Here is a 24,307-nt window from a genome sequence, read left to right on the forward strand (position 1 = left end):
AATTCTAGAACAGATCACCTGAAAGACTGGCCTGGTAAGGGTAGTAAGATCAACAAGTAGAACTGGGTTGGTCTTGCCATGGCCTAATGATTATTGGCTTCTGGTTATATGGAAGCGCCCCCCCCCCCCCGTGGCACCAGTATTCCAGAAGGCTGTAATGTGAGAAGCCCCCTCTGTATGGGCATTTCACTGTCTTTTGTGGATGCATCTGCTTACACAGATATTATCTTGGTCTCTTGCCTCCTGCTTTAATTACTTCAATGTTGTTCAACGGGTTTGTTTTTATTGTACAATTCAATTATGGATGCTTGTACTTAATTTTTTTAAGAGCCCAGGGCAGCAAACAAGTGATAAAGCAATAAAACATTCAAAAATAGTATTTAAAACTATTCCAGTATAGATGCAAACTGGGAAAGATATTGCAGTAAAAAGACTTGTTGGAAGAGATGGCACCTAATATTCCGTGAGAGATATTCCAAAAAGTAGGTGTGTCGACATTAAAGGTGCAATTCCTACACCATGTAGAATGGACCTCTTGATAAGATGGAATCTGCAGGCCATCATCTGCCGAGCACAGCAAGTGGTTGCGAATATAAGGGGTCAGACAAGTTATATAGGGCTTTATACACCAAAATCATCATCTTGAACTTAGCCCTGTAGCTACTTGTCAGCCAGTGTAATTTTTTCAACAGCAGAGTAATGTGTTGGTGAAATCCTGCCCCAGTGAGTGAAAATTTGCGCCACTTGCAACTTCTAGGGCAGGCTACCTCAGTCCAGAAACAGCTGTAGCTAATTCACCAGCTGAAGCTGGTAAAAGGCACTCTTGGGCACTGAGGTCATATGCAACGAAGTAACGAAGATGGAGCCAGGAGCAGTCCCAGACTACGAACCTTTCAGGGAGTGTGCAACCCCATCCAAAGCAAAAAAAATCACCCATTATCCAGAGTTTGTGACCACCCACTCAGTCACAGCACCTCCATCTTGCTAGGATTCAAAGTCCCTCATTCAGTGCACCACTGAGTCCATGTGCTGCTCCCATCTCACTCTGCCCATGCATGGCCTTGGAAAGAAGGTGCTGCTGCAGAGACCAGCAGCAAAAGCCCCATCCCCAGTCCTCCTAGTAATAACCACCACTCCCCTGGTCTTATAAAACTTTCTGGCCCACCTCTACCAGAAGAAGCACCATTCTCAGGCTGATCAAAGACCAGGTCCAATCGCTCCCAGAAAATGTATCCTTCCCCCCCTAAGCTGAGCCCAACCACCCTCACTCCATGCAACCAGAGTGGAGACTGGTCTGTAAGGGTGAATAGGGAACTACCCCACCAACCTCGGCCTGGCTTACCCCAGTAGCTGCCAGCCTTTTCACTTGTAGCTAGTCAAAGGATGGCTCTGCTTGTCATTGCCTCTGGCTCCGCCCAGTGGCATAGCATGCATTGATGGTGCCCAAAGATGGTGCAGGTGTTGCGCCCATCTGGTGGACTGAGCAGCTGGGCTGAGGGTGCGTGAGGAGCCTGTGGAGGGAGCCCAGGAGGCACATGGCTGTCAGCACTGCTGCTGCTGGTGGCGGTGCCTGCACTTCTTCTCAGTTTGGTGCTGCCTCCTGTCCTCTCACTGCCTCGGTTGGACAGCTTTGGCCACTGTGTAGGCTGGAGAGGACTATTGGCATCACCACATGTGGCAGCGGCAGCGGAGAGCATGGGGCCTGGAGAGCGGTGGCCCCTTCCTCTTCATCTCTCAGGGAATGGTGTGAAGCAAAGGATTGGAAAATGCATTCTGAGGCAGAGCAGCTTCTCTCAGAAAGGGGGGAAGATTCCCCCTCCCATTTCTAGTGGCTCAGAAGCAGAAAGAGACACATACACAAAGCAGATTAGACAGGAGATTAGACAAGAGAAGCAGAAGGGAAGGGATAGATAGCAGAGACGTCATTAGAGAGTGTGGGGGACCCTCCCTCCCCACAAACTAGGAGATCCGAATGTATTAGAGCACAAAGGATGCAGAGAGGAGGGGGGACTTCCTGTTGGCACCTAGGATGTTGCGGAAGATGGAAAGGGGAAGAATTAGAGTAGACAACTCTACAATCCCTCCTTGTGGAGGGAGGTGGCTTTTTGCTTGCAACCTGATGCCTGAATAAAAAGGACTATAAAATACAAATTGCTCATTAATTCTTATCTGTGAAGTCACTGAAGAGGGAAGTGGACTCTCCACACATGACACACTCCCTCCTCAGTGGGCAGCAGCAGCACTGCCCCAACTCCCTCCATCTCGGGCGGGACAGGCAGAGTGTAGGTGGAGGTAGAAAAACATGGGGTGGGGGGCAAGCTGGCAGGCACCTGCACTGGGAGAGCTCAGGGCTGCTCTTGCACACCCTGACATTGCCCACTAGCTATGGCCCATAACCACTGTTGCTGTGGAGCATGGCCATCGCATGGCAGCAGGGCATACCCTGGGGAAGAGAGGAGAGCATCTGGCTTGGAGCGTTGGCAGGTGGGTGCTGAGTCAGCGACCGGGCGAGCGGCTTGTGCTCCACCGCTGGCAGTCGCTTCTGGCACCTTCTTCCCTCCCATGCATGGGCTGCCCCATCCCTGAAGCCCCAGTGGGAGGGGGTTGCCTCCCTGCGGCTCTGGAAGGCAGCAGGAGCTCAGCCACATGGCCTGTCACCTGGTTGCACCCCTCTCAGAATTTTGCACCTGGGCCCCCGCCCTTCTGCCTCCCATGCTACGCCACTGACTCCCCCAGTTGTTGATCTCCCTGCCTTCCACCCAAACACATACTTCAAACTAATTTTTTAAGAACAAATACACTTTATCGTAGAAACAAACAGAAGCAAGCAGCAGTCACATTCACAGCAGAAAGAAAGATTCTAATTAAAATATTTTCATGCATTGTACTTCATGGAGAGAAGAACAGGAACTTCTGTAACCTTTTGGCAAGCCAGGGCTTCTGCTGTCCTTACCTATACACTGTGGTGCAGAGCATAAAAAAACAGAGCAGAGAATTACCAGGAATATACATCAAATATACTGCTTCAGTTGCTGTACCTGCTTCTTGTTACTACTGCTGCTATTACTATGTTATAGATTTTGGGGGAAGGGCCTAAACCCTAGAAATTAATGAATGGTAGGATTTTGATTATTTGGGATGTTGAGAAATACAAGCTGCAGAGGAATTCCTGAGCTAGCCTATGCCAAGCTAGGTCCATTAAGAAACAATTCAGGGTCATTGAGAGCCATTGCCAAGACAAGAAACCTTCCCACCACCCACTGGTGGAGACCTTGCCACCAGAGAAAAGGATTTGGAAGATTGCCAGGGAACAGGTGTGAGGAGACAGGAAAAGAGAGTTTTTAGCAGGGTGTTCTGGGAAGAAGGAAGACTGGAATCCATCTTGGGCAGGATGGCAGGAGGTGCAATAGATTCAAGTTACAAGAAAGCAGGTTAGTACTGAACATCAGGAAAAACTTTCTGATAGCAACAGCTGTTCGACTGTAGAACCTCAGGAGGTTGTGGACTCTCCTTCCTTGGAGGTTTTTAAGCAAAGGTTGGATGGCCATCTGTACGGATGCTTTAGATGAGATTCCTGCATTGCAGGGGGTTGGGTCCCTTTTAACTCTACAATACTAGAGACCCTCCTAAGACCCTCTTGGGGTGTTAATGCTGTGATCTCCTCCATGGTTTTATATAAAGCATATATCATTGAGAACACCACAGTCTGTGCTGTCCCTCATTCTGAGGAAACTGAACCCTGGATAAAGGCCTGGAATCCCTGGAATCTTGCACTGCTCAGAGATTGGGGTGGTGTTCAATGCTATAAAGTACAAGCTCCACCCTAGAACCCCTTTAAGACAGAGACAACAAGAAATTAGAATACACATATAGGGTTATGTATAAGAAATCTACCTTGCAGTCTGTGGCTGATGAGCTTGTTGAGATCTAAATTGAAAAGGGGAGGAAAACACACTGTTCAAAAATAATTTTTTAGGGTACATGAAGACATCTCCCATTAAGTGGTACCTTGAGTTAAGAACTTAATTAAGATACCACTTTAGCTAATGGGTTCCCTCGCTGCCGCCATGTGATTTCTGCTCTCATCCTGAAGCAAAGTTCTTAACCCAAGGTACTATTTCTGGGTTAGCGGAGTATGTAACCTGAAGTGTCTGTAACCTGAAGCGTCTGTAACCCGAGGTACCACTGTATGTCAATATATCATATTTCTTAAAGCTACAACAGCCTCCTCCATGCCTTGATTCTCAAGGGAACACAGACCCTGGAACTTCCCTGGAATCTTGCCAAAGCTCAGCAGAGATTGTGGGTGGCGTCCAACCAACAGGTGATATATAGATGTATTCATTTTGTGGAAAGATAATAAAGCAGTTCTGGTATGTTTCAGGGACTTTCCTCTCTCAATTATTAAGCTGGCATTTGGGAATACTACAGGCAAAGTTTTCCAGGCCGCCATATGCATCAGGCATCTTCCATATAAAAGACTGAGAGCCAGTGTGGTGTAGTGGTTAAGAGTGGTGAATTCGTAATCTGGTGAACTGGGTTCGCTTTCCTGTTCCACCACATACAGCTGCTGGGTGAACTTGGGCTAGTCACACTCACACTTCTCTGGAGTCTGTGAGCCTTACTCACCTCACAGAGAATTTGCTGTGGGAAGGGAGAGGAGATTGTGAGCTGCTTTGAGACTCCTTAAGGGGAGTGAAAGGCGGGATATCAAATCCAAACTCTTTTCTTCCTTCCAAAAATAATCTACATTTTGCAGCCCACAAGAGCTCAGAATTGCTGGCCATCTGTGAGTGCTGCTGGGATGGCCTCATATTCCTGTTGCAACTGCAGTGTGGCTTTGGCACTGGCTGCAGCTGCAGCTGCAAACCTTCTCCTCCAGCTGCCGTTTCATTATCTTCATGAGGCACTCTGACACTTTCCCTAGCTTCTCTCCTATCTCTCCCTTCCTTTTCTCTCCCTTCTTTTTCTCTCCTTCCTTCTCTCTCTTTCCATTCCTTCTCTCCTCGCTCTCTCCTTGCTTCTCTTTGTCTTTCTGTCTCTCTCTACTCTTCTCTCTTTCCCTTCTTTCTATCTCTCCTCCTTTCTCTTTCTCTCTCTCTCCCATTCCTTATCTCTCTCCTACTCTCTCTCTCTCCTTCCTTCCTTCCTTCCTTCCTTCCTCCTTTCTTCCTGCTCTCTCTCTCTCCTTCCTTTTTTTTTGAACTATCAATTCTTTATTGATTAAAAGATTTGCATGTCTATACACTGATATCTGTTAAGAGATATCTTAACAGGTAAAAAAAGTAATATATATTAAAATATAGAAAATTTATAAAGAAAAATAAAGAAATAACAAAGATAAGAAACAAAGAAATCAAATTAAAAAAAGAGAAACAAAGTTATTTACATAGTAAAAGTACTCATCAGCACAATCCTTCCCATCCTCATTATACTGTTTGATATAACATTCAAAAGACAGGTTACACAGGTTTACATTGTATAATATAATTTCTTTTTGCTTTGTATACATTCCTTTGATATTTTTCTTTACAAATATCACTCAATTTCTGCTAATATTTTACATAATTCTTAAATATCCATTATTTAGTTGTTTTTTGATTCAATATTCCTCTAACTTATCCCATCAGTTTTGCCAATCTGTAATCTCGGAGCGTTTCATTCTTCCAGTTCCTTGCTATAAGGCCTCCAGCTGCTGTTATACCATACATAAACAATGTTCTTATATCTTTTTAAATTTCTGGTGGTAGTATACCAAGTAGGAAAATCTTGGGGGGAGGGTGGGTTGAAGGTGCTTTAAAATAGTTTCTTAAACTTGTTATAAATATCATTTCAGTATTTGCTAATGGCTACACATGTCCGCCACATATGATAGTACGAGTCTTTTTTTCATCTCCAACATGTTGATGTTTTCCCTTTATACATTTTAGCAAGCTTTTTGGGAGTAAGATGCCATCTATATACCATTTTCATGGTGTTTTCCCTGAGATTATAGCATGCTATGAATTTAATGTCTGTTGTCCATATTGCTCCATATTCTATGCATATGGAACCAAAAACAACCTGTTTTCCTTTGTTTGCCATTACTTCACTTCCTTTTGCTATTTATTTCTGCATATGCATGCACACCCAAAAACACGAAACGAATTAACATAAGCCCAAACAATCTTCTTTCTATGCATCAAAAGAATAGACCCACATTCAACCACAATGCATAGACCCACAATCAACCTGTTTTGCTTTGTATGGGCTAATTTCACTTCGTTTAATGATTTTTGGGTGAATATGCATGCACACTGAAAGAACTGGAAGTAAGTGAAAGCCCAAACATAGCTGATTCGTCTTCTATAACCAAAAACAACCTCTTTTTCTTTCCTTGGGCTTCTCTTCGTTTTGCGTTTTTACCAAAAAACATGAAAAGAATTGAAAGAAGTCCAAAGCTTATTCATCTTTGTTCTTTCATATGGAACAAAAAACAATCTGTTTTGCTTTGTTTTGGCGTATTTCACTTCATTTTGCATTTTTTAGGATGAATATGCATGAACACCCAAAAAACACGAAACAAAGTGAAATGAGCTGAAGCAAAGCTTATTCATCTTCTTTCTATACTGACTAAAAAAACGTGTTGGGCTAATTTCACTTTGTTTTGCAGTGCAAACGTGTTGGGTGCATGCACACCCAAAAAATTCGAAACAAAGAGAAAGAAGCCCAAAGATTATTCGTCTTCTTTCTATGCATATTGACCCCCAAATCAACTTGTTTTGCTTTCTATGGGCTAATTTCACTTTGTATTGAGATTTTGGGGTTAATATGCATGCCCGCCCAGAAAACACAAACAAAGCTTATTCTTCTTTCTATGCATATTGACCCCAAAAAACACTTGTTTTCCTTTGTTTGGGCTTTCTTCACTTCGTTTTGTGATTTTTGGGTGAATATGCATGCAACACATGAAACGAAGTGAAATAAGCCCTCATAAGCCCTAAAAGCCCTATTTGTCTTCTTTCTATGCATATTGATCCCCAAAACACGTTTTTTGCTTTGTTTGGGCTTACTTCACTTCTTTTTGCATTTTGCCTTCTGTTTTGGCTGCATAAGCGTGAACATCAGCAATAGAGGGAAATGAAATGCCCCATAAACGTGCAAAATGCATCAGGCAGCCAAAGGATGTGTTTCTGGTGGCCCAGAATGAAGCTTCAACATAGGGCTCCTTATCCTTTGCTTCAGAGATGGGGATTCTGAATCCAACTTGACAGTCTTTCAACTATTTAAATATCTGAACAATATCTACAAGTTCTTAGTTTAGCTTCTTTTGCCCATCTTTCCCACCACAAAACCTTCATGTACCCTTTTAGACAAGCTGCTGCCCTCAGGTGCAATAGAGGTCACTGTTTCATCACCAGTGCTGAAATAATACCTAACTGGCAGTACTATAAACTTCTGCATTTTGAATTGGGAGATGTGAGGAATGCCATCTTGTCCGTTTCTCCAGGCACCCAAATGTTTCATTATTTTTAAAAATGCTATTTTACTTGAAAAAGAGTAAACTCAATTTGAACATCTCCCTAGTTCTTTTATAATGGCAATGATGCCCACCTGAGAGGTGCCCAAACTCTAGCACTCTAGTTCTAGCAAGTTCAGGCTGAAAAAAGCCCTTCCTCTAAATTACATTTCTACCTCACCTTTTCTCCAAGGAGCTTAAGGTGCCACATGTAGTCCTTCACGAAAATGAAAACATGACTGAACCAGCATCACCCAGTGCATTTCATGGCTAAGTGGGGATATATGAACCTGGATCTTCTGAGTCCTAGCCCAATGCTTTAGCCACCACACTTTAGCCACTACAGCCTTGGGCTGGATCTGAGAATGTATCGGTCTGTCAACTGCTACCAGCCATGGTAGCTAAATGGAACCACCAAGTAGACAAACAAGAGGGGGTTGTTGTGAGGCTGTTTGGGAACTTCCAGATGCATCTGTCTTGCAACTGCTGAAGTACATTTCAGGTCACAACAAATATTAACAGCCGGGGCACTTTATGGCTCCAAAAGGAAAATTCGGAGATATTCCAAAATTAATTCAAACACATCCCGTCTAATACTGAAATAGCATGTGAAATTTTGCAAATCATTTAAAATGTACTAGGAAGCTATGAAACTGGAAATCTGTTTGTGGGTGTAATAGGAGAGAACAAGGGCCACCAATTTGGCATCTGATCTGCATCTGTGCAACTCCCACTGCAAATCAAGTAGAGATGGAAACAGGGCTCTGGGTACACTTCTGGGGGAATGCAAAAAAGGAGTATCACTTTTGTTGTTGGCACGGTTTTAATAAGAGACAATTATGTTATAACTTTCAGGCGAAGAGAATCTGAACATCCTTCCATTTGCTTTTCAAGGCTGTTCCTGATATTTTGCACCAATTTTGAACCTGATATTTTGCACCAACAGACTACGTGCACAATCTAAGAAGATAAATGGGTATCTTTCTCAATTAAAATGTCCAGGTTATTAGTAGTACTATTATTAAGCGTGTATAACTACAATAGCTCTTAGCTTATACATACATATAGGGAACATCTGTTGACAATGCAATATTGTGAACTGGCCTTTAGAATACTGGAGAAAACACAAAACTCTTTTCTCTGTGCGTGCAAATATCCATGTCAATTAATAATAAAATATCTGTTTTTCTGCAACTAGTTTCAATACCCACTCCCTTAGAAGATGTGATGAGTTATAACTCTTCCTTGTTGAGTCTTGTACAGAAAGCAATCTTTCCAAAATGTGTTAATGAGAAATTGTGGTGAAATTTTACAATTTGGAACAGCATTTGCATATTCTCTTGTATTTGATCCACTGCAAGTAGATAGCTCCTTTTCATGAAGCTGCTTTTAACTGTTCTGTTGAGGCAGATTTTCATATTTCCTAAAACTAGAAGTAAGGAAAGAGCCCCTAAAAGAAATAAGAAGAAAATGAGAATAGAAATGACTGGACAAGTAAGTAAGTAAGTAAGTAAGTAAGTAAGTAGTAGTAGTAGTAGTAGTAGTAATAATAATAATAATAATAATAATAATAATAATAATAATATGCCCCACCCATCTGGCTGGGTGGGCAGCTTACAGCACATAAAATATCGTAAAACATTAGACACTAATTTTTTTTTGGATACAGAGTTGCCTTCAGATTTTTGTTAGCCAAGGTGGTTCCCTCCAAATGTTGTTGGACTCATGATAACTGGTTCACTCATCATCTGGAGTGAACCACACTGGCTACCACCGTCCTATGCTGTATTTTGCTATGGTTATTGGGCGTGTGGGGGAAAGGGAGTTTCTTATACCTTGAAATACTGTTAACTTTCACAATAGGTTTATACAGCTCTGGGATCTTCCTCTCAATCATTGGTCTGAGGTTCTCTTTCAACTTGTTGTAGTTCTTTTTCAGTTCTTGTTGATATTCCCTTTGGTCAGCAGTAATCAGACATTTATTTTTCTCCACTGCTTCACCACATCTGTTCCCAAAAAATGAAGAAAACAATTTTGTTGATTAATATAACTGCACAGTATTGGACCATGTGCATCTTGTAATAAAGTTTCATTTTTGGCTGGGACTAAACATGAAGATTTGGAGTTACTTTTTAGTCTTGTTACCAGGATCAATTTAGTGTCCAATGGGACAATAATTTCACCAGAGGCTGCATTCCATGCTACAGTGGGGATTGTGTAATTTGTTTATGTCTTTGCTGTGAAGCCACCTAATGCACAAGAATGTGCCAACACAGATTTATTTAGTGCAATTGCAATTTTAACAGATTTTACTTTGCCATGTTACTCACCTCATTATGAATTCTTTGAAGCATAACCTCAGCTTGTTGTGATGTCGATAAAGTTTTGGATCCTCTGGAATTTCAGCCAGGAACACTTGAGCTACTTCTAGTGGTCCCTTATAAATAAACATAAAATTGTATTACATAAAGCATATTTCATGAGGAAATGGATGATCAGGTATCAACCAGAATTACTATAATGTAAAACCCAATAAATGGCAAAAAAATCTAGTCAGATTTCTGGCAAAAAAATGGCAAAAAAATCTAGTCAGGCACAACTTTCAGGGCAACTCAGTTGCAAGGGGGGAATTTCAGTGGGACAGTACTCAAAAACAGGAATTGGTAAGAAAATGCCTTTGGACAGCCAGCTTTCTCTAACCCTTGAGAGGGAAATCTAGGTATTATAGGTTGATTGGGCTGCAGTTTTCATGTTTGGGCCTAAGAAGTCACCGGTATTAGTGACAAGGTCTCTTGTCTCAGACTCCATTAATATGTGTAGGTGTGTGCCATTTTAATGTTTTGTTTATGCTGCTAACATGGCTAAGCAGAGAGAAGAAAAGAAGAAGAATCAACAATATTCTGACAATATACCTGATTTACTGTGGCCCCCACAGAACCTTGAAGCACCATCTGCAGCATTTTGGGATCTGGTGGCACCTGTCTGGTGGCAACAGCCAGTTCAAGCGTTTTCTTTTGCATGTCTTCAATAGCTACTTCAATTGGCATCAAAACAAACTGAAATTACAGAGGGACAGGTATGTTGCAACTCTTTCACAAAGAAACTGCAAATAACAGTTGCCACAAGGATGACAAGCTGGTTTTATGTGGTTGTTTTTTAAGCCAAAAGTAGATAGCGTGGTCTTTCCACTCTCTGCCACTTGATAAAAGACTGGCAAAAGAGTTAAATGGGAGGAAGTTAAGTGAACCACTCCCATCAGAGAGCTTAAATGAAAGAAGAGTAGGGAAAGCAGAAATGACAATTTTAAGAGTGTCCAGTCCCGCATGCTGTAGCTCAGTTTTTGGGATTTAATATTCATTTTGTCTCAGTACTACTGCACATTTTATTTTAGTTCTATTGCTTTGGATGGTTGGACATGAGTCGGACCAAATTGCGGGAGGTAGTGGAAGATAGGAGTGCCTGGTGTCCATGGGGTCATGAAGAGTCGGACACGACTAAACGACTAAACAACAACAACATTGCTTTGGAAGCAGACATTACCTCCTCCTTTTGAATGACATTGATTCTAGTTTTGATGTAGGGGAAAGCATGCATTGTGGTCAAAATGGTCTTCCTCTTATACTGCTCACTCAATTCTCCTCGTGGCCGTCCATCCCGAGTGAAAGGGGTGGTATACATAAATCGTCGGAGGTTGAAGTTTTTCTCAAAATGGGTCACTCTGTCTTTCATCTCATAGTCATCAAAATAGGGTTCCACAAAGGTAATTTGTATGTAGGCCTGGAAAGACGGGGAAATGGAAAAATGTTTTATATGTAAGCTTATGTCAATAAAAATTATTTAAGCATGAAGCTGAACCTGCAACTGAGAGACATATTATGCTACTCACACAACAAACATAAGATGTTTAGATGGAAGAATGAAGGTATCCTTCTACAAACAGTCCCTATAAGCAAAGAAGCTTGAAGTGCTGGCTTGCCCCTTGATTTTCCCTATGGCATTGTAATAAGGCATTGTAATAAGCAAGGCAACTTGTTTCCAGCAGCTTGCCTTTCTAAAGCCAAACCGGACAGCTTCTCCAACTGCCGGGGCTAAAGCTGATCTGCACAAGCTCTGCTTATTGGAGGAGGTGGGAGGACAGCACCCTATATTGCAACCTGGTTTCTTCTCCCCCTCATTATAAAAATATTGTGGGGTTAAGGGAAGATAAAGACAACAGAAGATAAAAGGTTTTCCCAGGAATGACTAGCCTCTGTCAGCTGGGACAGTGTATAGAAGGAGCCAGGACTTTTTTATTATATACAAGCAGATAAGAACAGGTGTAGCCAGGATTTATTTATATATTTATTTGCTGGGTATTACTTTTGTTAGCAGGCTGGTCATTTAATTGTTTTTATTTATTTACTTAATCGGGTAGGGAGCTGCACCCTCTGGCTACACCTATGCAGAGAGGTTTGCCATATGAACTGTGTGTAATGTGCATCTAGGTTCTAAAGAACTGGACATATATATTGACGGACTGTAGGTATTTTTAGTTCATCCGTCACTCAAGAGTCCCAAGGGAGCAAACAACATTAAAACCACAGTTAGCAATAAATATTTAAAACAAAACAAATAAAACAACACCATAACATTAATAACAATTGCAAATTGTTATTAATTAACAGGCTGCAGAGGTAGTGGTGGTGGGAAACAGCACCATGCATTTCATCCCTCCACAAAAGCCTGGGTAAACTTGGTTGGACTGGTCATGTTGTGTGGAAGCAACTACTCTATTCCAAACTTAAAAATGGAAAGCGTAATGCTGGTGGTCAACAAAAGAGGTTTAAAGACTGTCTCAAGGCAAATCTAAAAAAATGTAGTATAAACACCAAAAACTGGGAAACACTGTTCTGTGAGTGCTTCAACTGGAGAACAGCCTTTACCAAACACCTTTGGGCTTTGAAAATGATTGAACTCAGGACGAAAGGGAGAAACGTGCTAAAGCACATTCGGCAAACCCTCACATCAAATCAACCCAAAAAACAAGGGTTTTGCCACCCACCGTCTCGGATTTTGATGAAACTAGGTGTACACCCTTCCCTTATGGTTGAAAGAAAGCCCCTTATTTTTTTTAACTTCTATCGCAAATAGTTTTAATTTTACAGCACTTCAAAATTTCATGAAATCTGTGTTTCTGTCCCTCTTGTGTACATTTCTTTTTCTTTTTCTCCATAACAAATGATCAGATCTCTTTGAAATTTTGCAGAGCTCAATAACATGATGAGGATTTCAGGAAAAAAATACACCAGCACTCAAAAGGTTTTATAAATGCCTTTAAAATGTATACCGTATTTTTCGCCCCATAGAGCACACCGGCTCAGAGGGCGCACCTAGTTTTATTGGGGGGAAATAAAGAAAAAAAATTATTTCACCCCCCAGGCACGGGGCTGGGGCTGGGGAAGCCCGAGCTTCCCCCAACCCCAGCCCCCAGAACAGACTGCTATCCGCAAGCCTAGGGTGCCCGGCGGGAAGTCGCGCCAGTCTCCCCAGGCTTGCGGATATCTGCCCGAAGGCTTCAGGAAGCTATCTGCAAGCCGTGGGAGCCCGGCACGAAGTCGTGCAGCTCTCCCACGGCTTGCCAAGAGCTGCGCGAAGCTCAATGCCTGGAGCGCGCTGAGCTCAGCCACCCCAGGCTTCAGGATGCAGGCAGCTCTCCGCAAGCCTTGGGAGAGCTGCGCGACTTCGTGTCGGGCTCCCACGGCTTGCAGATAGCTTCCTGAAGCCTAGGGTGCGCACCGACCCCTCTCGCTCTCCAGGCTTCAGCGAAAACCTGCATTCGCCCCATAGGACGCACACACATTTCCCCTTCATTTTTGGAGGGGGAAAAGTGCGTCCTATAGGGTGAAAAATATGGTAAATGTAGGGTTTTTTTGGTGGAAAAACTAGGTTTAGAAAACATAAATTTTCAGCGTTAGCCCATGATGTTTTTGATGGTGAAAATCATCTTGCTCTTTCTCCACAAAGAATAAAATTTATGGGTCTCTTATGCCTTGTAACAAAATTTTACATTTTTTAGACATCGTGGGGGGGAAATGGCTACTGGGTACAACTTTCCTACAATCCATAGCTGTAATAGAAAAAATTAATGAAACAAAGTTGTTCATCTTAAAATTTAAAATATTAGTTAAAATATTAGTTATTACCGGGGGGGGGGGGGGCGTGTTCAAAAGTCCAGACTTGTTTTTCAGTTTGGGGGTATTTAAAACTATGAAAATTGGCTATATCGTGCAATCTAAAAAAATATATCGGTCAGAAACTTTAAATGTTGACATGTAAGGAAATAAGACCTAGAAAGAAAATGATTAAAAGAATGTAAAATTATGCATTATACTCAATTATGAGTACATCAAATTAGGCTTAAATTATTATTTTTTTAAATATTCATTTCAGAAATATTTAAAATATGAGACATTTTAAAATGTTTTCTCAGATTGCAGTTCAGAGAAGTCTTTTGTTTATGCTAGATGTGTATGCTATATGATGTGAGGGGAGAGACACGGCCTTCTTCCCCCTGCCTTGCCCCCCCACAGGGAGCGCTTATAAGGAAGAACGGTGAGGGGAGAGACTCCACCAGGCAGGGCCTTCTTCCACCTTGCAGTCAATCTACTTCTGGTATCAGTGTGGTGCACTGCACTCTTATAATTTATCCAATCTTTTTTGGGTGCTAGTTATTGCTGTGTTTTTCAACTGGAATAAGATGGAAAATTCAATATGTAGTGTGGGAGAGTTAACTGCTAGTGAATGCCGTAAGTTAACTTTCAGTCACAGAAAGGGGATTGAGAATGTTAATTGTTTAAGCGAAGAGGACAGAGAGCTGTTACATTTAAGAATTGAAGCTAAAGCTGAAGACTTAGAAACTATTTGCTTACATTTCCAAAGTGTGTATTTGAAGAAATTTGAATCTCGCCAAAAAAAAACCTTCAGGGATCCTTTTAAAAAGCACAAAGGACCAGTCAAAAAATATCTATGCTCTGTAACGTTACAGAAGTCTAAAGATTTGCTAGAGACAGGAATTAAAGTAAAGCCAGGCCATAAATTGTGCAGAAGATGTAGACAAATTATTTAAATCAAAGTGATGTAAATCAAAGTGATGTTGAAGACAGTTGCGTTCAACCTGAAGATATAAGTTTAGAAGAAAAGACTTGTTTGGAGAGAAGAGAAGCCATAGAAAAGCTGAAGACATCCCTTTAAAATTACATGGTTTACCTGAACACTGCAAGACATCTTATGGAAAGAGGAAGATAGAAAAGTTTGAGGAAAATATTCATGATAAAATGAAAAAAGTGCTACAGGTTGAAATCCCTCTGACTGAAGTAGAGATGGTGATTACAGATAAAGTGAGTGACATGGACAAACTTGTAGAGGTGATGAAATATTCCATAAAATGCAGAAGAAGCAAATCCAGATGCTGACCATTCCTGCTTCTCTTTCATGGCCATGAAGAAAAATTCAATAAACATTTAGTGTATCTGATTATTCAGTTCGCCAGGCACAGAAACATTTCAAAGATGAATTTTAGCTGAACTGGGATCTGCCAGAGGTGGACCCCTCTGGGATCTGCCAGAGGTGGAAAAAAAGCTTCCATCTGAAACTGTAAGCAAGGTTCTAAACTTTTATCACAGTGACGAGCAGTCCAGAATAATGCCAGGAATGAAAGATGTGGTCAGCATTGGTATCATAGGAGTATGCAGGCTTCAAGAAGGCATATCCCAGTGTAGGTTTCTAAAAGTTTTGTGCTTTGAGTGGTGTGTTTTCGCTGGTTCTAGTGGAGCCCACAATATATGTGTGTGTACCATTCACCAGAATCCCATTTTACATCTGCATGTGTCACGAATACAAGGACATAATGAAGCTTCTAGTCTGTGAGGATCCAAAGATGCATGTAATAAATGTCCTGCAAAGAATAATCTTGATAAGAATGAGCATTGATGTGAAGAATGAGCCCTCCCTCACTTTCAACCTGAGGAGCCTCCCCAAAGTTTCTGTGAATGCTGATGATCTGTATCCTGGATGTTTTGTTGCTTGCAAGTATGATCATTTGTGATACTTTGGAATGATATCAGAGATTAATCAAAACAAGGGAGATGCTTTTGTAAAATTTCTTCCACCAAATGGACCTTCACCTTCATTCTGCCATGACGATTCTTGTGCAGTACCATTTCCTCATATGCTTGGTAGTAGTGCAGTACCATTTCCTCATATGCTTTCCTCATATGCCACAGACAATAACTGGCAGAAGATACTTCTTTCCCAACAAGTGTATGGCGTTGAAAATGAAAAGCTTACAGGTGATACCAAGGCTGCAGCAAGGAAACTGTAACATTGTACAGTTGTATTGAACTTGTAACATAATCTTTTTTTATTTTTTAAAAATAATTTTTATTAACAGGCCAATCAAATCACATTAATTCCAAATCATAATAATTCCAAATTACACAGCCAAATTTTTAAAATTTTTGTTGGGGGTACCCATTCTTCGAGCTCCGAAAGAGATCCAATCATCTCTCTTGCTGCTGTTTTAATTACACAGTTCTGTCAAAATAATATTCACAGTTCTGTTCAATCTTCTCTTTGTTGTTTTCTTCATCTTCTTGTTGTTATCATATATTCCTTTCTTTGTGGTCTCTGATAGTCTCCACAAGCGGGTTGAAGACAAACGTTTTATCCTGTGTGGATTTTACACTCATCCAAGAGCCATAAAAGTGGACAGCTTCATTTCAACACCTCCGTACAAAAACATTCCGACAGTCTGTCCTGATCTCCCCAGGCCTGCCGCTCCGTCATAAATTTTCTCAGGGGGCCCTACTAGGCCGAACCCACACTCCAACACACTTCAACATAGTAACAGCCAGTCCTCCTCCCCCTGAATCCACCTGCCATGATAAATCTCTCTTTATCACAAAGGACTTACTTTCGTTTCCCGAAAGCCACGTCTTTGCATAGTAATTAATTTCCACATAGTTCTTAATTCTCCTGCTTGTGATTAGTAATTGCAATTATTCTTTTTTGGGGAGGGAGCGTTATTGGGTACTCACATAAGACAAAAAAAGAAAAGTTTTTCTCTCCCCCCCCCTTTTTCAGTCTCGTTCCGACATACCAAACCTCTATGAATCTTCTTCTTGATTTATTCTTCTTCTTAACTTATTGTTAAGTCCAGCCCATTGCTCCACTTCCCAGAGATCCCTTTAGTTACCAGTCTTAACTCCCGATCTTCGCTCGAACTATGTGCGTTTGCTTCCGTTCTGATTGTTTATTTTGAGCTCCCGCAACTAGCTGCACAGATCAGAGACAGCGTCCAGGAGAGCCGACCCACACAAGGGCTTTTGTGCCTAGTGCCCTCACCCCCTTTTGAATCTGGGGGTGAATTATGGGCACAGCAGGCAAGGCAGCGTTCCCCATTCCCTTGAGGTAACGAGGGAGGCTGCATACTCCCATAACAGCTTCTTAATTACCTCGTGTGAGCCGGAGAGATGGTATTGTCGGCCATCTTCCAATGCGCCCCCTAATTTTTTACTTTAGTTTAATTGTTGTCCTTATTGCTATAAAACTGCTTCATTGTGAATTACGCCTCAGTATATTTAACATAAATGTTAAAAAGTCTCCATGCATCTATTAATTCAAGATGGCACAAAAATATCATTCTCCCTGCCCCCCTTAAGACAGACATGTCTTTGTATGCAATAATATTCTGAAAAACAAATTGGGGATCATGTAATGTTGCAAAATTGAATATATTGTACAAAATTGATTACATTCTTTTAATCTTTTTCTTGCTACGTCTTATTTCCTTACATGTCAACATTTAAAGTTTCTGACCAATTTTTTAAAATTAATTTCACGATATAGCCAATTATCATAGTTTTAAAAACAAGTCTGCACTTTTGAAAAAAAAAAACTCTGTACAGTGGTACCCCGGGTTACATACGCTTCAGGTTACATACACTTCAGGTTACAGACTCTGTTAACCCAGAAATAGTACCTCGGGTTAAGAACTTTGCTTCAGGATGAGAATAGAAATCATGCTCCGGCAGTGCGGCGGCAACGGGAGGCCCCATTAGCTAAAGTGGTGCTTCAAGTTAAGAACAGTTTCAGGTTAAGAACGGACCTCTGGAACGAATTAAGTACTTAACCCGAGGTACCACTGTAATAACTAATATTATTTTAAATTTTATGATGAACAACTTTGTTTCATTAATTTTTTCTATTATGGCTATGGATTGTAGGAAAGTTGTAGCCAGTAGCCATTACCCCCCCCCCCACGATGTCCAAAAAATGTAAAATTTTGTTACAAGGCATGAGACCCATAAATTTGTGGGTCTCTTTGTTGAGAAAGAGCATCTCTTTGCAATAATTTTCACCATCAAAAACTTTTAATTCCATCGTGCGCTAATGCTGAAAATTTATGTTTTCTAAACCTAGGTTTTATAAAACCTTTTGAGTGCTGGTGTATTTTTTTCTGAAATCCTCATCATGCTATTGAGCTCTGTGTAAAATTTCAAAGAGATCTGATCATTGGTTATGGAGAAAAAGAAAAAAAAAATGCACACAAGGCTGAGGATCTCAAGAGGGACAGAAACACAGATTCCATGAAATTTTGAAGTGCTATGAAATTAAAACCGTTTGAGATAGAGGTTAAAAAAAAATAAGGGGCTTTCTTTCAACCATAAAGGAAGGGTGTACACCAAGTTTCATCAAAATCCGAGATGGTGGGTGGCATTGAACTGACGTAGAATGACCCCATGATCAACCCAGAAACCAATGTCCCCACGTATGGATCCAGAATTGGCCTCCACAGTCATGTATAGAAGGAGGAGGAGGAGGAGGAGGCTCAGGTAAGAGGCATACCTGATACAACCAAATCCAATCAGGACTCTCTCTTTTGAGAAGGTATTTCTATAATATGTTCATGGGCATAGCCAGGATTTTCTTCTTCGGAGATTGCCCAAGCTTTTGGGGGGAGATTATGGGTAAAAATTCCCCCCAAAAGTGTCACGGTCCAGGTTGTAGGCGGCAGCATTCCAGATCTGACACACCGGGACCAGGATAATAATGGTAGCAGTTCAATGGAGGACGAAAACCCAATGAGGCTTGAACACAGGAACAGGAGAAGGCACTGGAGCAAGGCCAGGAGCGCTGAAGCAGGAACAGGAACTGTCAACAGCTGGGTATAAACCCCATTGCTGTGGCAAAGAACCAGGGCAAAATGCTGGCCTTACATCTCTTGATCTGGCCACACCTGCCAGACCGCACTGACTCCCCCAAGCCAAACACAGCAACTCCTCACCATGCTCAGGGCCTGGCCCCTGCAAATACTCATGGTACTCCATATGAAAGGAATACATTATGGGGGCAGGCTTTTGTTAGGAGAGACAACTTCAGTTAATTAAATATTTTTAATGCTTTTCAATACTTTTTGAAGATGGGGGAGTACTACACCCATGAATATGTTTCACCATCTCTACTGTACGTATTTAGCCAAGTCTTATGTTCTTACTCCCACTGGTTAAATAAAGACAAGCACAGGCCCCTGCATGATTTTATGAATAATAATAATAATAATAATAATAATAATAATAATAATAATAATTTATTTATATCCTGTCCTCCCCGGCTGAAGTGCAGAGGCTTTATACTGTTCAGATACAATGTTTGTTTTTGTGCATTTGGCATATGAACTTCCACACGTTCAGTTGGCATCAGACAGTGGAATTTGACAATGTTTCAGGAGGTGTTTTTTCCTTTTTCTTTTTTAGCTCTCTTCCACAGTTGTTCTTCCTCTGTGCATGTACACCTTTGAATTCCCACCTCCTCAGGAAGTGTGCAAGACTGCCAATGCTACCAGCCTTATTTATCACAATGGGCTAAAGGGAGGCTTGTTTTGGAGTGGGGGTTTTAGTTTAATACAGAGATTAATACATTAATTAATAGTTTAATACAGAGATAAATTTCTTTATGTATATAAAAAGCCCAATGTACTGTGTACAGTAATCCCCCAGATGTCCTCTGTGGAAAACTCAGGAGAACATTTCTCCTAACCGGGTTGTTGAAACTCAAGCATGTCTTCAGCATGCCACAAATGGCAAAAACAGGAATGCTTGTACTGCTGGAAACAAAATGGCTAGGTTGTGCTCAAGTGATGATCAAAAGGAAGCAGGGGTGTGGCACCAGAGGCTATCCACTGAAGCCTCACCACATGGGACAAGCCCCACTCTCCCCAAATGCACTACTGAGTTTCCACATCAGCAGCGACTGAAGGTGTCTAACTGGATTCAGGTTAGATTTTTTTTTAAAAAATTGGCTGGCATTTTTATGAATCATAGAATTTAGAGTTGGAAGGGACCATGAGAATCATCAAGACAGTGTCATATGGACACTGCAAAAAACTATATAGCACCAATTGGACTTACCCAGTGAGAACAAAGTCGTGGAATTGTCTACTGAATTCAATCATGGTGAAAGAGTATGAGAGAAGGGATGTACCTGTTTAACTCTTCCTTTAAACCTAGCCAAAGCAAATCTATATATGGCTATGATTACATAGTTTTGTCAAATGTGTATAATCAATTCCAGGTTTAGACTTCAGTTTTATGGTTGTAAAATGTAAGAATGTTCAATACAGAATTCCAAGCTCAATGGTAGTAAAGGAAGAAATGCCTTCCATACCTTACTGGGATCCAGCTTGCTCTTGTCTACTGGAGTAGAATCTTTAATCACTACAATGCGATCCTCCCCAAAACACTGACCATAAAAGCCCTGAAAAGGAAAACAAGATTATGGCTGAGGGGCTTTTTTGTTTACAATCCTTTTTAATGTACTTAGTTGGGTCTACAAATTGTAAAAAAGATGAGATTATTAACTGAAGATAGCTTTACAACTAAACACTAGTTTTCACAAAGAAAAAGGTCACATAGAAATGTTGCAGGTTTCAGTCCTGTCATGTGGAAAAGAGTGAAACCTGAAAGTGAAACCAACTGTGTTCCTACAACACACTAAGACAAATATTGGCTTAGTGAGACAGCGAATGTGAGAAGAGCCCGTTGCCTCTTTTCTCTTGCTCAATCCTTTTAGCTGCTGTGCAACCACTTGTTACAGCTAGTGGTTAGTGAGGAGAAAGCATAGCTGCAACTCCTGGTTCTCATGACACACTAAGCCAAACTCTGGCTTTGCTTAGCATGCTGCAGAAGCAAAATAAATAAATAACAAAGAGGAGTAAAGCAGCTGTATGGGGGGGCTGCATGTTTGTGAAATCCTGCTACGTGAAGGTTTGGCTTCATGTGTCATGTGAACTAGGCCATAATCTTGCTACAGACATTCTTCAAAACACATATCAGTGCATGGTCAGAACACTGCAGGCTGCCCTTAACAATTTGGTTTATATTTGAAGCCTCCCCTGATGGCTTCCCACTTCCCACTTCCCACCCCCAAGCATTCTAGAGGGGATTTTAATTCTAATCACAGTAGGAATAGATAAACCTCCCCACCCCCATAAGCTCTTTCTCCCTCCGCAACTGTAATGAATAAAGACAGCTACTTGCCATGCATTGGTCATACATGAAGTATGACCCTGAGTCCTTCATCAGTAAATTAGAAATGGCAACACCACCTGGTTGGGTTGTACAAATTACTGTGATTGTGTATATGAACTACTTTGAATGTTCAAAAAGTGGAATAGAAATGCTAAATATTATTATCATCCAAGCTAAAAATACCAGAGTTGCCACACTGGCTGTACTACTTGGCCATTTAGATTAAATCTACTCCAAAGGTACCAAGCTCAACACCATAGGCAAAAGATTAAGCAATTTCAACAATGGATTTGCTCTAAAGAGTTCACAGTGGCAAGCTCCCTTTGTGCCCTGACAACCTAATCTAGGTTTATGGGGAAGAAAAGTATGTCAGCACGTTGCTTAAACATGTTGAGGAAAGTTGAAGATGGAGCCAGAGTTCCTCAGAAGATCAGGACATGGAAGAGGAAAGGGCAGTTGCACCTCCAATTGATTGGGACAAAGATTCAAATTTGCAAAAGCCCTGCCAGTTGGAGCAAGTAGGAGCAGTTAACTGCACTCTAGGAACTGCAATAGAGGTTATTTATCCCCACATACTCTGCATGAACATAGAAGGCACAACACAAAGTTGTGGCGGAATTTATGAATTCCACCCCCATGATCCAAATCCTGAAACTCCCAACAGAATCTGAAAGGGTTTTATGTTTCCATGGGGATTTTTTTGAAATAATCTGTTCCTCTACATCCATCCATGAGGTACAGAAGTAAGGCCTCATGGGAGGCTGAATATGTGATGAAAACATGTGCTTTTCCCTTTCAGCCTCACTCATTTGGGGAATAATGGATGCAGAAGTGCCTTCCTGTCAAAAGCTTCCCACTCCTCTCCACCATCAACACATCTTATTCACCTCATCCTCACCACTGCTGTCCATAAGTGCAGGATATTGTAGAGGTATATTTGTCACACTGCTGTGACACCAGATAGCACTAGAAATTATAGTGCTGGATTACTTCCCATTTGGAAAGGCTTTTTTTTTTTTTTTTTGCAAACTACCAGGCTCTGAAGGTTAACTAGAGAAGTGAATTGTGGAGTATTTATCTGCAGTATCTCTTTCATTCCCTGTCATTTTAGATATACATATTATTCCTCTTTGAATGCTATCCTTTTGCCATGATGTCCTAACGTTTACAGAAGTATAACCACTTACCTCCAGTCTATGAGAAATCTCAGGAAGTTTGGTAATGGCAGGCTCTTTGTAAACAAATTCCTGTTCATCTAAATCTCCAAATATGGCTCCATAGAAGCCAACACGGAAGTAAGTGCCAAACATTCTCTTCTGACCCTGTTTGATGAATATGAAGTCACTAAATTTCAATTTCTTTTCATAGCTTTCTATTTTTGTGCAGTGATGAAATTAATTTTTATGGTAATTTATACATTTGTGTTTGTTATTCTACAAAGCAGCCGTATCTTAGTAGAACTAAGCATAATTAAAATAAACCAAGAGAAAGAGATATGGTCTGTAAATTAAAGATTTAAGCGAACTTGAAAAAGCTTTTCTACATCTCAAGAGCAACAAACACTATTTGTCTATGTAGACGAATAGAAGAAGAGAAGATGAAGGAAGACATCAGCAGAACAAATAAAACTTGGGCAGAACCCACTGGCTTGCCCTCCTATACATTGTCAGACATAATAAGGCAATTGTCAGGCAATAAGGGTTGCCCTGTTTCTCTTCTTAACTATTAATGTCCATTTGCACTCAGATACTGCCTATAATTTAAAATCTTGCATCAGTATAGTATTGAATTGCAGCTCCTTCCGGAGGCGGCGCGAACGGTAATGGCTGCCCTCTTCTAACTATGAGAGGGAAGCTCCGTTGAAACGGGTCGTCCGCTACGGCGAAGCGGAGACCCACATCGGAAAACCGCAGGCGGCAGAAGCCTGCGGTCTTGGGACCCGGCGGGCGCCAGGAGCTGCCCCCAAAACGTTGAAGGAACCCCGTAAGGGGCTCCGGATCGCGGAGGGGGTAGCGGCGCTGAGGGTTGCTCCGCAATCAACGGAGCGAAGCCGCGAAGCTGTTGCCGGTGAGCGCTGACCTTTCTTCCTCGAATTTATGCTTCGGAAAGCAACAACCCGTGAGTAATAAGGACCTTTAAAAATTTTAAAGTTTTAAAAGCTACGGAATTTGGCTGAAAGCGGATTGACGGAAAAAAAGGAAGTCCGTCTTCCGCTGCTACGGAACTTCAAAGCAAAGAGCAGGAGGAGTGGAGGCAGAGAGTGAACTTTTAACCTAATGGATCTGAGCACCCACTGAACCTCCTTTGAAGCAGAATAGGACTGTAAGCATTGGATTTTGCGTTTCTAATTTGGACTGTGACATCTTCTCTTATTGGAATTACAATTTAAGTTAAAAACCCAGGTGCTGGAACTGCCTGAGCAACTGTAGCAGTCAGCCTGCAGATCTGGATACTTTGAATATAAACTTGGAAATAATCTGAGGGGGTTTGGAATTGCTACTTTGAGGCACCATTTGGAATACCAGCAAGCACTATTTGAGACATTGTGTTCATTTAATACCAACTCTGCTAAAATTTATTATTTGAAGGCTCTTGGACATTAATTTTGATTTTATGAACTTTATTGGAATTGATCTCTTCCCGAAAGACTTTTTAAGCTCCCCCTAGAGGTTTTGGAATTTACAGCAGTGGCATTTTTTTACTTTCTCTTTCCCGGCCTCCTGTTTGACTGTTACCATCTGGGCCGTCTCTTTCCCATGGGAAATAACTCAGCTTGACCTTGACTTTTAGATAACTTTGGAATGAGTGGTGCAAGAAAAAAGGAGCCTAAAGAAAAGGAGCTTAAAGAAAAGGAATCTAGAGTAAGAACTAGACAAACAACCCTAGCCATAGCTTTACAGCCATGTAGATCGTCTGTGCCTATCCTGCTTTCTGAGGAAGAAGTTGCATCCCTGCCAAGGGCAGGGGAAGGAGAAACTGAGGAATTACAATTGGAAGATATGGCTTCTGGAACAACTGTTTCTATTTTAGAGAAAATCTATGAAAAATTGGAATCTTTGGATAAGAGAGTTGAATCCTTGGATAAAAAAGCTGATGAGCAAACATTTAAAATCGACCAAAACACAGAATGTCTAAATAGACTAACTGGACAAGTGGCACAGAATGCACAAGCAATTGGAGAATTGAAGGAGGCTACAGGTGAAAATCGGAAATTGGCTGAGGATACCAGCCAAAGACTTGGAAA

General features: G+C 41.3%; 1 protein-coding gene across 5 annotated transcripts in view; it reads right to left on the reverse strand.

Annotated features, from left to right (window-relative positions):
* Positions 1-8,302: 8,302 nt before the first annotated feature.
* The window catches only part of DOCK8 (dedicator of cytokinesis 8), a 156,667-nt gene continuing 140,662 nt past the window's right edge, over positions 8,303-24,307 (reverse strand). For all 5 annotated transcript variants that reach the window (XM_083701855.1, XM_083701853.1, XM_083701854.1 and 2 more), the window contains 7 exons: positions 22,251-22,385; positions 20,201-20,290; positions 11,039-11,275; positions 10,411-10,554; positions 9,829-9,935; positions 9,334-9,504; positions 8,303-8,948 (listed from right to left, as the gene is read on the reverse strand). In XM_083701855.1, the coding sequence (XP_083557981.1) occupies positions 8,888-8,948; positions 9,334-9,504; positions 9,829-9,935; positions 10,411-10,554; positions 11,039-11,275; positions 20,201-20,290; positions 22,251-22,385 (945 nt within the window). In that variant the 3' untranslated portion in view covers positions 8,303-8,887. The remainder of the gene's footprint in view (positions 8,949-9,333; positions 9,505-9,828; positions 9,936-10,410; positions 10,555-11,038; positions 11,276-20,200; positions 20,291-22,250; positions 22,386-24,307) is intronic.

This window comes from Podarcis gaigeae (assembly GCF_964106915.1).
Source record: "Podarcis gaigeae genome assembly, chromosome: 11".
Classification (NCBI taxonomy): domain Eukaryota; kingdom Metazoa; phylum Chordata; class Lepidosauria; order Squamata; family Lacertidae; genus Podarcis; species Podarcis gaigeae.